The sequence below is a fragment of the Merops nubicus genome, unplaced genomic scaffold (assembly GCF_000691845.1).
Source record: "Merops nubicus isolate BGI_N331 unplaced genomic scaffold, ASM69184v1 scaffold14627, whole genome shotgun sequence".
Lineage (NCBI taxonomy): Eukaryota > Metazoa > Chordata > Aves > Coraciiformes > Meropidae > Merops > Merops nubicus.
The window spans coordinates 18,271-35,128 of record NW_008618448.1 but is presented as its reverse complement, the minus strand read 5'-3'; the positions used below and the strand labels follow the sequence as shown (position 1 = coordinate 35,128).

General features: G+C 39.8%; 1 protein-coding gene across 1 annotated transcript in view; it reads left to right on the top strand.

Annotated features, from left to right (window-relative positions):
• INPP4A (inositol polyphosphate-4-phosphatase, type I, 107kDa) overlaps positions 1-16,858 on the top strand; it is a 50,114-nt gene that overhangs the window by 19,894 nt on the left and 13,362 nt on the right. The window contains exons 14-21 of the mRNA XM_008943462.1: positions 580-763; positions 1,418-1,636; positions 2,774-2,912; positions 6,508-6,540; positions 10,786-10,958; positions 12,387-12,510; positions 13,010-13,136; positions 15,408-15,548. Of these exons, the coding sequence (XP_008941710.1) occupies positions 580-763; positions 1,418-1,636; positions 2,774-2,912; positions 6,508-6,540; positions 10,786-10,958; positions 12,387-12,510; positions 13,010-13,136; positions 15,408-15,548 (1,140 nt within the window). The remainder of the gene's footprint in view (positions 1-579; positions 764-1,417; positions 1,637-2,773; positions 2,913-6,507; positions 6,541-10,785; positions 10,959-12,386; positions 12,511-13,009; positions 13,137-15,407; positions 15,549-16,858) is intronic.

Below are 16,858 nucleotides of genomic sequence, written 5' to 3'. Positions count from 1 at the left end.
AGCCCTTGGATTAGCCCGGAGATATACTTTGGGTTTTATATATCCTAAGATGGCTTTCAGGCCTGCAATGGAGGAAAGGATATGCTAGCAGAAGGCATTTTTGTTAATAATACCATGTTTGCATTAAGGATCTGGGTGGCATTTCTGTTAGAGTGCAGATTTTCTTTTCATGGTGCTAGCAGCTATGTGATAAACCAGGTTTGTAAACCAGGCCTCAGTGAATTGTCTGTGTCGTGAGGAGAGGGAGAGTGGGGCAGCCTGTCTCTGCAAAGACTGGGTCTGTGTCTGATGGCAAAATCTTTCTTGGCACCCACATTCTCCTCAGCAAAACTGTCCCTCTGGTATGCAAGCTCTGCCCGAAGCCCCTGGGTGTAAGGGATTAGTAACTCTGAGTGCTTTCAGTAAAGGCAGAGAAGGCTCTAGGAACATGTTCCTGCTGTGCAATTGCCCACTGGCCTTTCACTGTTGATTGCTGGCTTAGGTAAATTTTTGTTGTCTGCCATTGATTCCCCAGCATGCCACTGTAATGTATGTACCTTTAGATGAATTTTCCCCCGAAAATGAATCTTTCTTTTTCAGCACTTCAACAAGTTCCCAGTCTATAATATACATCCCACAGGACATTGTTAGAGCAAAGGAAATTATTGCACAAATCAACACCCTGAAAACTCAAGTCAGTTACTATGCAGAAAGGCTCTCAAGAGCTGCCAAGGACAGATCAGCTAATGGCCTTGAAAGAACACTTGCCATCCTAGCAGACAAGGTAGGAGAACAATACATTTCCACTCTGAAGTGTAATTTTTTTTTCCCTTGTGTCACTGTCTTTTTCAAGAAAGTAGGCTTTCTTGAAACATCTATTTTGCATCTTTTACCTTGTTCAGTCGTGTATTGTAATGTGTACAGTCCTAAAGAAAAAGCAAAATCAGACCAGCCTTTAAAATTTGCTGTTTTATTTAGATTTTCTCCTGCTTCTCACACACTTGCCTTCACCTCCTTGAGAGTGCAGTGAAGAGCAGTGTCCTCCCATTTCCTCTATTCATTCATCATATTCCAGAAATATGCATTTTTCACTTTCTTTTATACCCTTTTGTCCTGTTTGTTTGTTTTGTTTTGTTTGTTTTTTTTTCAATGTTCCTCTGAATCATCTGTCAGGCAGCAGCAACTGGGATAAAGTTAGTGAAACAATTCTGTGTTTTTCCACTGGTGATATAAGGAACAGTGGTGATACGGTCTGTGCTTGAATTATAATGATCAGTTATTTCTTGGTGAGTGCTAACAGAAAATGGACTGGATTTACAGCTGAAAACAATCTTATTTACAAGGGAAAAACAACAACAACAAACAAACAAACAAAAACCAACCAGTTTTACTTGCCAATGAAAAGCTGTTAAAATGTGCGAGGTTTATTGCTTTTTAGACCCGGCAACTTGTCACAGTCTGTGACTGCAAGCTGTTGGCAAATTCTATACATGGACTGAATGCTGCAAGGCCAGACTATATCGCTTCAAAAGCATCTCCAACCTCTGGAGAAGGGGAGCAAGTGATGCTGAGGAATGATCAAGATACACTCGTGGCCAGATGGACGGGAAGAAATAGCCGATCTTCTCTGCAGGTGGATTGGCATGAGGAGGAATGGGTACGTTTGCCTAGTGGAGTGATGAATATTTTTTGGGTTTAGTTTCTGTTTGCTGCGTTCTTTTGTTTGTGAGCTCTGTAACTGCTTGCCAGTATGTGGAGAATGACTTGTGGAGACACTGGTCCACTAGCAGACACTCCCTCCATCCTATGCTCTGTTACTCCTTGGTGTGGGGATATAAACAAGCCTTAATAAGTATATCTGCATCTTCTAAACAGTGGAGATCATTACAGTAGGTGTGTGGCTTTCATGAAATCAGATCCAAATGAAATTAAATAGCTTTTAAAGCAAAAAAACCCTGACCATACAGAGGGCTGTTACACTTCTCCAATACAGAGCATCTTTTGCATGTGTTAGCTATTCAAGTCAGCCTTCTTTGCTTTTATTTTCATGTAAATATTTAGAACTTGCAGTCCATCCCTGTTTTGATTACTAATCGCATTTCAGAACGGTTTGCACAAAGAATTTATATGGTTTTTCTTACCACACTGCCACCTGAAATGAGAATTGGTCTGTGTAAACTCTGTCATTGTGTAATATAAACAGAAGTGAATTAAATCTCAAAAGTAGTCACAATCCATTAAATCCATTACTAATATAGTGAAATAATTTAGAAATGAGATCCAGTTCATTTTGCAAATGGATCCTTGCTAGTTTAATTGTTTTGGCATACTTTTGCTTACAGTCAAGCTCACAGTAATAAGATATGAATAAAGCCAATGCAGTTATTTAATAATACAATACAGTAATTTTACCTGTTATTCACTGAGTTATATGGAAAAAATGTGTGATTGCATACAATTATTATGTCAAACATGAGTTTCAAGAATAAACAATAATGCTAACTGGAAATTGGAATAATAGTGCAGAAAAAGGCACAAAATTGTTCAGCAAATTTGCTTAGAAAATAGTTGTGCAATTTACCACACAAGTTGTGTCGCCACATGTTGTTGACATGCTGGTGTACATAGTTTATGTCTCCAGAGTTTGTGTGCACACAAATGTAAACACAGTAACCCAGAGGAAACTTTGCAGAGGAATTGTGACTAGAATCACAGAAGGAAATATATTGCTAAGATATTTGTTACCCAATGTCTCTTTTCTTTTTAAATTGAGGAAGAAATGTTTTCTTTTAAGGAGAAAGTTTGGCTGAATGTTGACAAAAGTCTGGAGTGTATTATACAGAGAGTGGACAAACTTCTCCAGAAGGAGCGCTTGCAGAGTGACAGCTGTGAAGATGTTTTCCAGTGTGACATCAGCTGTACTAGCAAGAAAGGTAATCGGGACAGTCGTGCCTACTGGATAAATCCAGAAGATTTAAATGAGACCTCATCATCCTCACCACCTTCATCATCCTCACCACCACCTTCATCCACACCATCCTGTGCATGCCATTCTCTCAGAAGGACAAGTGCGTATGCCAGACGCTGCTTCTCACTGCTGCTCTCTCGCTGTGCCCTGGCAGCATTCCCGAGCCCCCGCTGCATCCTTCTGTGTGGTTTTAGTTCAGTGGTGGTGTTAAGCAGTGATGTCAGGCAGCAGGGCCTGCTGGTGTACGGGGAGCTGCTAAGCCCACTACTTATTTTGAAATCCTGATCCCACTGAAATCATTGCCAAATCCATCGATGGCAGTGGCATGTGGTTTTCGTGGTGGATGTTTTTAGCTGGTAAAACAGGTGTTTGGGTCAGCATATGTCAAATGCTGCCTCTGGTAGCTTTTCTGTTGGCTTCAGCTGCTTTGCAGCAATCAAAGCTTATTACGGTGAAAGATAAAATATAAATTGAACATGAGAGAAGTGCAGGCTCTCCTGCAACACTAATGGTCCCAGCTGGTCTACCAAAACATAGGAGGGGAGCCAAGCAGTCCCATTAGACTGAGCTGAACTTGGGTGAACCTACTGGATTTTAAAGCAGATTTTAACCCAGATTATCAAAAGCTGTGGTACTGATGCACCCAGTTAGACTTCTTGTAGCTGGAAGGTAGGGATTTGCAGTGCAAGCTCTCAGTGGAATAACCCTATTAAAATTTGAGGTAAAGTAGGTGCTGGATTGAATCCAGCGTAATATCATAAGCATGTGACTTAAAGGTATCCTTATCTGTTTAGATTTACAGTTTTGCAGCCATGCATTAAATTTCAGGATTATTTAGTTTATGTATGTACTTATTTGACTTATGCTCACATTCTTTATGGGGTCACTAGGATTTGGCCATTTAATAGAGCAGGTCTGCCAAGTGAAGCTCTAGAAAGATTGATTTGTTTTCATTTCCTTTTTCATGTTCTGTCTTATCGTTTGATGGCCCTTTGCCTCTTACGTGTGTCTGTGACTTCATGTCCATCCCATCGTTAATGTTGCAATGGAAGGCAGTACCTTAAGAAAAAAGAAGGAAGAAGGAAATTAAAGTAAAGTTAATATATTTTTGTGTAGCTTTGTACATATATATGTATGCCCTGCTTACTATCTTAAATGACTGTGTTTTTCTAGATTAGACTGACAATTTTGTATTGTGAATGAATAGGAGAGTTGGTTCTTGTTTCAGAATGTGTCTATTAATCTGACTAAATTTCTTCTACCAGTTTGATATCTTTAAATGGTTTTTTTTTTTGCCTTTTTTTTTTTTTGCTAGCTAGTTTACATGAAGTTCTATATGTATTTACACAACAGTTTTATCAGTAACCTTCAATGCACCTTCATACCAATGATTAAAAGTTGTGGCTTTTTAATATTAAAAAAATAGGAAAAATCTGTGATGGGTGATATCAGAAGCTTTTTTCAAGACACTTCATTGCTGAAAACATCTTAGAGCAATAATTTTCTTTCACTTTCAGTCATTCTTTTAAAATTACTCTGGATCTTGACGCTTACGCCATTTAAAAATGGAATTAGCTGCACTTACCTACGAAAGGGTTTGTGTGTGCCAGGGCTTTCTGTAACTTTTCCCTGCTTTCCTCCAAAATAGGAAAAAGTTCTTTCCCTTTAATCCACAGAACTTGGGACAGAAACATTGAATTGAGAAGTGTCATAAGCTTTAAAGCTAAGGGGCTTGCTGCTGTTTCACAGTGCTACCTGTGAGGACTAGATCTGAAGTCTGGCTGTCAGCCAGTGTTGAATGAATTTCACTTTAAAAATCCTGGAGAGGAAATCATGTTTCTCAGGCATCTAGCGCAAACATTGTTCATAGGACTTAATGAGCAATTTGAATTGCACTTGGGAAGTTTGTTGTGAGACAGGGGAAGCTGACTTCTTGAATACATTCTCATCGGGTGTAGTTCCTAATGACTGATCATTTTTTTTTGACAGAGGAGCAGGTTCAACACTATGAAAAAACCCTGCTGTCACTGAAATCAATGGGAGTATTCCCATTGAGTTACTTTCCTTGACTTCACAGCAAACGTGGGCTGTTAAATGGTGTTAAACATAAAAAAGAGGGTGGAGTTAGACTAGATATAAGGAAGAAATTTTTTGCAATAAAGGTGGTGTAACGCTGGCACAGGTTGCCCATAGATGATGTAGGTGCCCCATACCTGGAAACATTCAAGGTCAGGATAGATGAGGCTTTGAGCAACCTGGTCTAGTTAAAGATGTCCCTGTTCATTGCAGGGGGGTTGGACTTAAATGACCTTTAAAGGTCCCTTCCAACCCAAATTCTTTTATGATTCTCTCCCTTCCACTGTCATTTTCCACAACTGGTCATGAGAATAACTGAGGAACAAAGAAAGTCTTTTGTCTACGTTCAGACTCACAACATTTTAAAGGTTTTACTTGTCAAATATTCAAAGCATGAACACTTTTTCTGTTAGTAATTCTGAGTAGATAGCAGCTAGATTTTTTTTTTTTTTTTAAAACCGATGGTAAGAGAGAGACAATAGAATGTTATGGAAGCACTTTAGAGGTTCTCTGTAGAAATGGATGTTTGTGAAAGAAAATACTGCCTGAAATAGTAGAAGGGAGACTTTGAGAAATTATTTTAGAATTTATTTTTATTGAAGGCTTAGGTATTCATTACTAAAATTGCATGGAGGCACGTAGCTTCTTTAATTAACACATTGAGTTTTCATTTACTGAGAAGTTTTTATCTCAGATTATCTACCTCAGCTGGTTGTCCTAATGCATGCAACTGAATTTGATACTTTATGTTATTTTCAAGTTCCTAATTCTTTGGCTACTGAATCTAGATATAAACAGACTTTTAAATCATGTTAGCTTAATAAACTACTTTTTGTTAATGCAAGACTTATAACAGGATGGGGTTTTTTTTTGACTGTTCTCATTACACTGTATTTTCATCTAACAACTTGTTCCACTGAAGTGAGTGTGGAACACTCCTAGTCTTCACTGGTGAGGTTTCAGCCTTTAATATAGAATCTAATCCCTGTGTCAACTATCTTAGTTTTCATATAACAGAAATTTGTCTAAGATAGCAAAGTACTGTTTCTTTACTCTTGTGTGGTGGGTGCTCCAATGTCTTTTTTGTTAAATGCATTGAACTTACTGCTGGTCTTTTACTGTTCTGTTTAGCAGCCTTACTGCCAGCTTATTCTATAATTGCACTAAACTGGTGGTTCTCAAATGTGCCCTGTGGATTGCTGGGGATTGACAGTGCCCTTGCTGGTAATCCTCAGAGAGCCCCTGAGCTAGCAGGCACTGACTTTCCTCCCAGTCCCTGTCCAGGTGTTCCTCTGATCAGAAACGGTGGAGTGGAGGAGGTGGCCCATGCCCTCAGTGCCTGTGAGCAAAGGAGCGCCTCTGCTGAGCTCCTCTTCCCTCGTTGGAAGCGCTTGAGAACCCTGGCATTGAGCATTTGAGTTGCTTATGTTTAGACTATGTTGCTGCTCCTTAATCATGCATGTTGCCCCTCCATTTCTGTGCAGATTGCAGCCCTACTCCGGAAGAATCTGGCCCAGGTATGTGCATTCATGGCTTCTGCTTCTTCTGAAAATTGCAGAGGTTTGTTCATAATTAACAGCCGAACAAGTGCTTTGCTGTTAAGACTGACCATTTTGAAATGGTAATGCTCTGCAATATCACTGGAGTTACCTCAGCGTATTGGGAAGTTATTATTTCTTAAATAATGGTGCAAAGAGGTAGCTGATAACTTCTCATGTCCAGATATGGGGGAGAACTTGTTCATGGTCTCTTTGGTTTCTCCAGTTGATGTGTTTTAGCAGACTGTTGTAGGTGACAACGATTTGAGGCCTGTTCCAGATGTCACTGAGGTCTGTGACAGTCTGACATTTCAGACATGCCCTTTCATACTGCTGCTGAGCTGGCCTTTCTGAAGGAGGACTCGAGCAGAACATGGAGCAGTCAACAAGGCCCATGGAAAAATCTCTGTTGCGGGTGCATACCCAGCAGTGCTGGGTACTGCAGACCTCACATTTCAGAATACAGAATTTAGGAGACTTTCATCCCACTGTTAGCCTTCTTTCTTCTGTCCTTGTACTTCTGCACACTTGTGTTGCACTTAGAAGGTCTGAATAATCCGCCTCTGTAATACCACTCTCTCCCAGCTAGATGGCTGTAACTTCTCCCATTTGAGGGGAGTTCAACCTGAGTTCAGTCTTGGAACAGCGTGGGCTCCTGAGTTTAGTGGAACCAATGAGAAATAAAACCCCAGTGCAGATATGATTTTCATCTTCACAATGTATATTAATATTCTTCTAAGCTGTCCACCTTCTTTCCTTCTGTCACTGAGAAAATGTTTTTAATCAATAAAAGACTCCACAGGTTTCTAATTCTTGGAACATCTCTTTAGGTTTTGCAGAATATGAATGTGGTGTATAAATGAATGCAATTCATTTGTTTTTAAGATGGGAGTGATTTACAGCAGTTGGGTCACCCCAGCTAGATACCCAGATATACCCAAAACTGCATCTTAAACTTAAGTGGCTGAAGCTGCAGTGTAGTGGAACATTTAATGCTTGCTTCCCTCTGAAGCCAAATGTGACATAACTGTGTGCTTAAGTGGGTTTCTGGTTATACTTCACTGGAGGAACTGCCACTTATTTAATAAATCTCTTTTTCAGAGATCATGAGTCCTTGCAACCCTGACCTACACCAAGAGTAACTGCAGATGCCCAGTACTGTGATTTATGGGTGCTAGTGTTTTTTTTTTTTTATTAATATAAAAAGACTAAAAATATCTTTTCAAGTCTCCAGAAGACAGTTATTTTAATAATGCTTTTATTACTCTGGAAGGCTTATGTATCAGGTTCTCTTAACAAGACTTTATTTTTTTTGTAAAATAGTTGATAGCGTAGAGTCAGAGAAGGTCCACTATGTGAGCTTTTAGGCCTTCCCAGGAGTTCTCTCTTTTTCTCCCCTTTTTTTTTCTTTTTTTTTTTTTTGTTCCAAAAAGCTCCATTTTAAAGCGTGCATTACAAGGTATGACTTTGGTCAGCAGCAGTTATAAGAAAAATAGGAAAGAATTACAGGGCCAAGTCCGGCCCTTATATGAGAACCAGAATTCAGTTGTAGCTGTCTGAGTGGAGACTGCAGGATTTGTCTCTGGCTGTACATCTAAAGCATCTGAAGCAAAGTACAGGCATCCTGCCTGTCCTGCGATGCCAGTTTTTATATGAAGTAACCTTTAACATGAACTAGAAACCTTTGATTAAAAAGCAGGATTTGTGTCCCAGACCTTCCAACAGCTAGCTTGGACTAGGTCTCTGGATGTTGTAAACTTCTGACAACTTGCTGGCATCTCCATTGTTTCAGGCCCTACACCAAATCATCCGTATGGACCTACCTAGTGGAGTCTATAACAGTTTTTAAAAGTTCTGATCATCTCGTAAAACATAACAAAAGAGCTCAGAGTAGATTTCACATTAGATTTAGTGCCTTATGGTGTTTGAAGGTGCCATTGATTTGATAAGAAACATACTTTTGGTAATAAAGTTCTGTTAGGAAAATTAATGAGAGAAAGACAGAAGGACTGGGAAATCCAGGTGAAAGTTGGAATATCTGGAGTCCTTTCACATATATTTAAATGCTGCCAGTGAAATGTTCCAATGTGATTTGAGCCTGGGAGTGCAATTTCCTTTGTTCCTGTTTACTGTTAATAACAGCAAACATTGACTAAAAAAATTAGAAGGACAGAGTTGATACCTCTGTGAAGCAGATAGCAAAAAAGCATTTAGAAATTTGCAGACTGAAAAGGGTTTGTTTTTTTGAGGCCAAAATTTTAAACCAAAAGAATACAGAGCACAAAGGATTTTTGCTGGTTACCCTGGATAAACCACTGCATTGCATGGGAGTGTTGGGAGAAAAAAAAAACATCTAACAACTGCTTTCTCCTCAGGCAGGCTGGAATACCACCAGTGTACTTTGTGATTACCACAGATAACCAATACCTCTCAAGCAAAATGCTGGCAGACACACTACAGTTTTAAATCTCGACTAAGTCAGTAACTGTTAATATGTGTCTGTATATCCAGGCAAAGAGATGATGACGATGTGCTGGAAGATCTTTTCAGTTCTTTTTGTCATTCTCATTTGTTTATAGAAAAGCTCTTAAGTGCAGTAAGAGAAACACTGTTAGTTTCATCTGTGTTTTGCTTTTCAAGTGTTCACAGGATCATGTTATGGCATCTGATTTACTTTGAGGGAAAATACTTAATATAATATAAAAGACATGCTGTAATTCCATGCCTGTTCTTTTGACATTTCCTGCTTCTTCCTTTTTTTTTTATGGCAATGGAATACAGAGCCAAAGAGCTTCCCCTTTTTGTAGTTTATTAGGTTGTCTGTCTACTGCACAGAACAAAAGCAAAAAGGATAGTTCTATTAATCTTGTTGGTTATGTTTCTGTTAACAGAATTCCAAAGTTCCCCCTTTGGCTGGTTATAAAAGAAACTATTATTACTAACTTTTAGTCCTGCCTTTGAGTCAAAATCCCAAAGAACTTCCTTTCAGGAGCTTGAAGTGCCCCATTCATGCAGGTTCTGATCTGTGTCTTGCCTTGTTCCTACAGCCAACCAGACTGGGGGTTGTGTGTGTTCTGTTTGTGAGCACCAGTGTTTTTTTAAAAATAAAACACATTGTCCTTCCCTTTAAAAGGAAGAATGTTCCTCTGTTTCAGCCTTACGTTAAGAAGGACAAAACTGAAGCACTGTTCTGTTTTCTTTTTATATTGCAGTGAGAATGGGTTTTGGTGTAGCATTGGAGTGATTTTTGATGCAGTCACGTAAATGGGTCTTTAAAATTGGTGGTTAATTAAAACAAAAGATGAAAAAAGGAAATTAAAAAACCTGAGCCTTGGGGGCATTTTAAAGGCAGAGCCATCTCTTAGGGAGATGGAAGGTATTAAAATATGACTTGGGCAACCCAGTTTCATTTCTGTGCTTCCTGTGCAAGACCTTGAACAGAGTCCCTCTGGGACATACCTCATGTATTTCAGTGGAAGTCAAGCTCTGAACTATTTCCAAGGATCTGACTAACTCCCCTCTAAATCATTATACTTAGTGTTTCTTACTAGCTAGCTAGCCCTAAGCCTTCAAAGCCACTCAGCAGACACAGGACACTTAAAAAGAGTACTTGCGTGAATTTTTCACCTCTCTGCCTTATTCCTGTGCTGCAAGTGGAAGGTCAGCATTGTCTTACCTCACTTAGGTGCAACAAGGATCAATGAGATACTGAAGCATTTGGATCATACACCTATGAGTCCACAAAAGATTCAAAGGCAAGATATTTGGGAGAAATCTCATTGACAGAAATGGCTAAGCAGATGTTCACTATTTCTGTTACATGATGGACTCCATACTGTCTGTCCATGTATGCACTATGAAAGGGTGTGTTTGAACAGGCTCATGTAGTTATATACACTTATGTATATAGATATTCATGTTTCTGTTATGCTTTCCAAATCAGCTGTATAGCCTGTTCTCTGGGCACAAATCTGAGAGCTACGACGTGGTTGGAAAAGTCCTAACAGCCTTACAGAGTAAAATTTTCCATGTTCTCCTCATGCAGTAACCGTTCTGTAAGATTGCTTAGTTAATAACAAGCAAGGAATAACCAGCCAGAAAAAATAAAACAAGCCCTAAATGTGAATTATCAACAACTTTGGCTTGCATCAGGAAGTTTCTTCTTAATGCAAGTCTTTCAAATGAAGTACTTACTGTGCTGATAATTTTTTTTCTTTTAACCAGGCGAATGGAGTGAAGCTCTTTATCCCTTACTGACAACACTCACAGACTGTGTAGCCATGATGAGTGACAAGGCAAAGAAAGCCATGGTCTTCTTATTAATGCAGGACAGTGCCCCAACAATAGGGCTCTGCCTGAGCCTTCAGTATCGCAGGGATGTGGTCTTCTGCCAAACTGTAAGCAAGCAGATATGCATGATTTGATTGCACTTCCACATGCAAAGGGGTTTATATGAAGTATGAAAGATTACTGTTTTCATAATTTTTCACATCAGTTCTACTCTTGGGTTTAATGCTGTGATCTCCTCTCGCAGGCCGTGCTGTCCTGTCCTTACCTAGTCACTCACATGCATTTGACAAACTTAGCAAATGTATATCCAGGGGAACACCTCATCTAAAAAAAAAAAATTATTCCAGAACTGTTGAGAATGCTGTCTACAGAAACAACCTTTGCATTCCAGTAGAAGAAAGAGATGAAAGAGAGGGAAAAGCACATGAATGGAAAGCGTACTCCCTTGGTTGCCTTTTGTTGTTTAATGCATCAAGAAAACCAAGACGACCTGTGGTTCCTAAGGAGAGAAGTCCAGCTACAGGGAGAGAAATTAGTGCTGTTTTTTTTACTAGAAGTTTAGTTTCTTGGCTTGCCGGGTTCTCTTCTCTCAGCCACTGATACAACTGTCTGCACAAAAAAAATCCTCCCACATTTCTTCTGCCCACTACACTTTCACAGTGTATCTACTTCCCTGTGGAATCGGTATCTCATTTATTTATTTCAAACAGTTTATCTCTTGGACATTGTTTAGTAGGGCTGTTTTCTCAAAATGTAGTTAGTATCCCATAGCGATTACGGGAATTTTTCTATACAAATTCTACTTCATATTGCAGATAATTTTTAAACTTAATGTTTGGAATGTGTTTACCCATCATAAACAGAACTTTATTCCCTTTTGTTTAATTCTGGGAGAAAACTGTAAACCTGCATAAACAGCGTATGGGAATCACCTGTGAAATTCCTTTGTTGACAGTGAATTAGCACTATTGCTAATCTTAGGTCTTAGTACTTATCTTATTACTAGGTCTTCAGGACCTTGTATCGTGTAACACTAGAGTTTTGAATCTTTGCATAACGCAACAGGTATTGCATTTTTAAGCTTTCTTAAAATGACATTTAAAAAAAAAAATTGTTCATAATGTCACAATTCACGGCCTAGAACTAGCTTTTTTTCCATCTGTAACTAATACGATTTTCGAAGAACACACTTTTGTAATTCATAAGCTGTAGATCCTAATACAAGTGATTGTGTCTAGGAAACAAATAGGTGTGAGATCAACAGCAGTCCCATTTTGGGAGAGCTTGTGAGATGAAGGCAGTGTGCTCTAAATCATCAGATTATGTTTAAATAATTTTTGATTTATGAATAGTTTGGGGGTTTATTGGTGGATTGTCTCTGTTCAGCTGCGAGGAAGAGTGACATCTAAGGCAAAAGAGCATCAATCTGACAGATTTTATGGCACATCTTATACGTGATATTCTTTCTGTTTGGGGCTGAAGAGGCTTTTTTTGTCTTGAATCATTTCACTCCTGTGTGTTTTTTTCTCCCACAGCTGACAGCTCTCATTTGTGGTTTCATTATCAAGCTGAGGAACTGCCTGCATGATGATGGGTTTCTAAGACAGCTCTACACCATTGGCTTGCTGGCGCAGTTTGAGAGCCTGCTGAGCACTTATGGTAAAGGCACGGGGCAAGTGGGTGGGATTGGCTGTTGAGTCAGCAAACTCTGCATTAAATTGGCTACAGCAGAACATGAGTGTTTGGAACAATCTGCAGCTCAGCTGCAAAATGATTTTGAACACTGAAATGTATCGTATTGATAGAGAGATTTTTTTTTTTTCCAGAAAGGAAATCCATTAAAATTCTGGTAAACTGGGAGAAACTGTGCCCAAAATATGCTTTTTCATTTTTTGTGACCTCCTGTAGTCCTACAGTACTTGAAGAGCAATAGCTTGGACCGTGCTAGATAATTGCTGTTTTCTAAACCTGCTAATCTCAAAGCCAGTCATGACATTGTCTGCCATCCGTGGGTCAGGGTGAAGGCCTGGGCTCCAGACCCTCTTCATCCACAGAACGACTTTACGAGAATGATGACCTGCAGTCGTCATCAAACTGATAAAGGCAAGTTGTACGTAACAAGTAATGATTATGATCCACTTTTTCCTCCTTGATTTAGGTGAGGAGCTGGCAATGCTGGAGGACATGAGTTTGGGAATCATGGACTTGAGGAACGTAACCTTTAAAGTAACTCAGGCCACATCAAATACATCTACTGACATGCTGCCGGTCATCACTGGAAATCGGTAAAAAGTCCCTGGGGGGAGGGAGAGGAAGTGGTGTGGGACTGCAGATGGGAGAAGCAATAATACTGCACTTGACATGGTTTATGTGCTCTTGTACTGTTCTGGTTTTTGCCTCAGAACTTCAAAGAAATGTTTTGAAGTGGCCTTAACTCATTTTTACTGGCGTTTCATTTTACAGGGAGCTAAGCTGAAAGGGGATATATGGCAAGGCTCAAACTGTGTCAGTATTGTTTTATGAATAAATATCATCTTGGCCTAGCCTTCTACGATAATAAGCTAGAAATATTGTATTTTCTTAGGCGCTTGTGCTGCTTTTAGATTTCAGACTGACGTTTGAGGCTGATCTCGGTGTCTGAAATTCACTGCTGCTCACCAGTTGGTCAGGGCTTTACTGTATGCCACTGAGTACTGGGCTGCCTTTACCACAGCAGGGCACAGAGCATGTATCAGGCAGTGAATGAGCTGCTGATGTGGTGAAGCCTATTTAGGACCAGTTTCCAAACTGTCATGGCCAAACTGTCTTTAACTTACAGGTGCTCATGAAGCACCAGACTGCTGCTCATCTTGGACACTTGCCTCAAAAGAGATATTTTCAAGTTTGAGCTTAAAAGCAATTTTTGGTTTAAAAGTCTGAAGTAACAAACATTCACATGCTCATGTAAAGTGGAGTGGGAGTGATCTGTTGCAGCTCTATTATGTTGGGAAGTGTTTGCAGCAGTCACGCTTCAGTTTGCCTCAGCCTGCTTATCAGCTGGCCTTGCACTGGCCTGGGGGGTTGATAGGCCCCTGCCGTAGAGCTCCTGCCCAGATGGAGCCAGTTCACAGATGGGTGTGAAGGTCTGGAAGGACAGAGGCCTCACAAAAGCTGATGTTTTAATTTTTCTCTATTTCGGAGCCTTTAGAATCTTTCAGTTTCAAATCTGATTTCTGAAGGTAATAAGGCTTATTCAATTATAGTGTGCTATATCAAGCTCCACTGGAGCTTTGCCCAGCTTTGTCCACATCTGAAAAACATCTAGAATTCTCAAAGATAAAAACATTTAGAGGAAATTGTTTAAGGTTCATATGCAATGAAAAGTGCCACAGCTGAAGGAGGTCTGCAATACAATCATGTATGTTATGGAAAGTGCTGAGAGCTGTGGAAATGGCTGAGAGCTGATGGAAAATGCCTCTCAAGGAAGATTTTCAGTTGAAACTTATCAGCTATAGGACACTAATCATTAGGGAACCAGTCTTCATTAGTTTCAGGTCTGATAGTGTTGCTTATTAATTTGCTGTCTAGATTTTACTCAAGGAAGAGAAGTGCCTATTTATGTTCGTGCAAACTCTTGGAAGCTTTATATTTAGAGGTGAAAATAGGTTTTTTACTTTCAGACATAGCATAGAATTTGTGTGTATGTCCAATGTAAATGTGAAGACAGACCAGTTTTGATTATTCTATACATCTCAGAGCTCTTTTGCTATACTTGTGAGAGTATATACTGTACTGTAAAGATTTGGACGTAACACCAAGGTATTGTTGCTGATAGGATAACACAGCACACAAACCACAGTAACTTGTGTCTTGACAGTTCCAGTGTAGGGCAGTATGGCATACCTTAGTCTGCACTGATGCTGTGGGATAACATAAGCTGTGTTACCTCACGTTTGCCGTGAGATAAAGGACACACAGTCCTCTTCACAGTCCTCTTTGCTGTAGCTCAGCTGATGCAAGGTAGCCTGCTGTGCTGCAGGAACAGCTTCTAGGCCAGAGTCAGAAGTTTCTTTATTAGTGCTTTTGTTAACTCCCCTTTCAATTTATGCTTGGGTCACTGCTACTGTTGCCTCTATCCTTCTGCTCAGAAATGTCAGTACTTCTACTGTACCCAAAAATGTATCCTTTTATGCATCTGCATCATCACTAGCCTTTACCACTTTACTCTTGTTGAGATGGGCACATGCCAAAATTGGAGATTTTCTACACAAGTTGTACAAGAGCTGCAGTATTGATGAGCAGAGCAAAATCAGCTTTTGTCAGAAAATTGGCAGATTTGAAGTGTCCATGAGGATGTAAAATAGACGTTGCAAGTTGCTGCAGGTTTGTTTTTCAACTAAAATAGTTTTTCTGATTAGGAGCAAGCTGTGACAGTTCCCTAAAGTCCTCAGTTTTGACGGAAGCTTGTTTTCTTAATAGTCATAATTTGTTCTACATGTTATTCCTCTTCACATAAACACAATCTCAGAACGTAGCTTTGTGATCTTCATGCCTAATAGCTGCTCGTTTCTTTGCAGTGATGGATTCAACGTGAGGATCCCTTTGCCAAGCGCCTTGTTTGATTTGCTGCCGCGAGAGATTCAAAGTGGCATGTTACTGAGGGTCCAGCCTGTTCTTTTCAATGTGGGAATCAATGAGCAGCAAACCCTGGCAGAGAAGTATGTATTCAGTCATGCAGGCTCAACCTTAACGGCAGTTCAGCAGTCTCCTGTGCTGATGGAAGTATGTCTCTGTGGAGTTGCACTGCTGCATTACTAACGGCAATTCAGTTTCTCCAGTACACAAACAAGGGCATACTGAATGGAGCTATCAAATGCAAAACAAAATGAGGTCTTTCTTTGTCTGGCACATAGATAAGGAGCTCCTTACCTTATGGGTTTGAGTCTAGTCCACAAGGTTTCTGTGGTTCAGAAGTGAATTTGTAGAAGAGGAAATCTGTCGTGAGCTATTTAACACAGAGGGGCTGCTTGTGACCTGAGACTGCTGTCAGTGACAGATCACTAGAGGCTGAGAGATCATTCTGAGTATTGATGTGTATTTCCCCTCTTGGCTTTGCACTGTCCCTTAGACTCACTCATTGTCAAAAACCAGGATTATAGGCTAGATGGACCTTTGTTTTAACACATCTTTACAGGACTTATGTAATGCAACACTGTGCTTGTAAAGCTGAAAAATGTAATTTTGAAATTATATTTTGTAGGGAAACTGCTCGGTTTTGGAAGAGCCACCAGAGCATCCCTGTGTTATGGCCATATCCTGTTAAGAATACGTTGACAGGACACTGGTCTAACAGGGAACTCCAGTGAGGTCAGGCACATGCATGTTGTGACAGCAGCCTTGGTACTGGGGTGGAGTGTGCAGTATGGTGGTGGAAAACTAGGCAAACTCTAACAAAGGCCTTCCAGCAGTTACTGTTGTCCTCTGTTGCCTGCAGAGGGAGTCCAAGGTGGCTAGAGTATACAGGTATCAGCACTGTCTGTATCTGTGTGTGTAGATACAGTTAGATGAGATGAAGCATGGCATTGTTGACTATTTGTTACATTCATGGTCTATTACTCCTAGATGCGTGTTCCTCACATACCTGAAACCAAAGTTCTCAATCCTATCTGCTGATGCTATGGTTATTATAAGCTTATAAACTAAACTGGTACATCTAATATTAAAAGTCTGAATTTATGCAAAATGGTTGACCAAGTGAGTATTTAATATTGAAAGAGAGACACAAAAGCCAAAGAATTTTAAATACTCTCTTCTACAGTGTTTTTCTTTCAACTTCCTTCCCAGTTTTCCTTCATGCTCCTATAGTTTTTCTATAATGAATAGCTACAGTACTTCTCTTTTACACTTTACTGTGCATTGGAATGGTTAAGAATGTAATGGGAGGAATCTTCAAACAGTTTTCTGGGAGTCATGTTGCCAAGTGCAGTTGTTTCAAAGGGGAGAAACCTTATACCTTGAGCTTAACTTT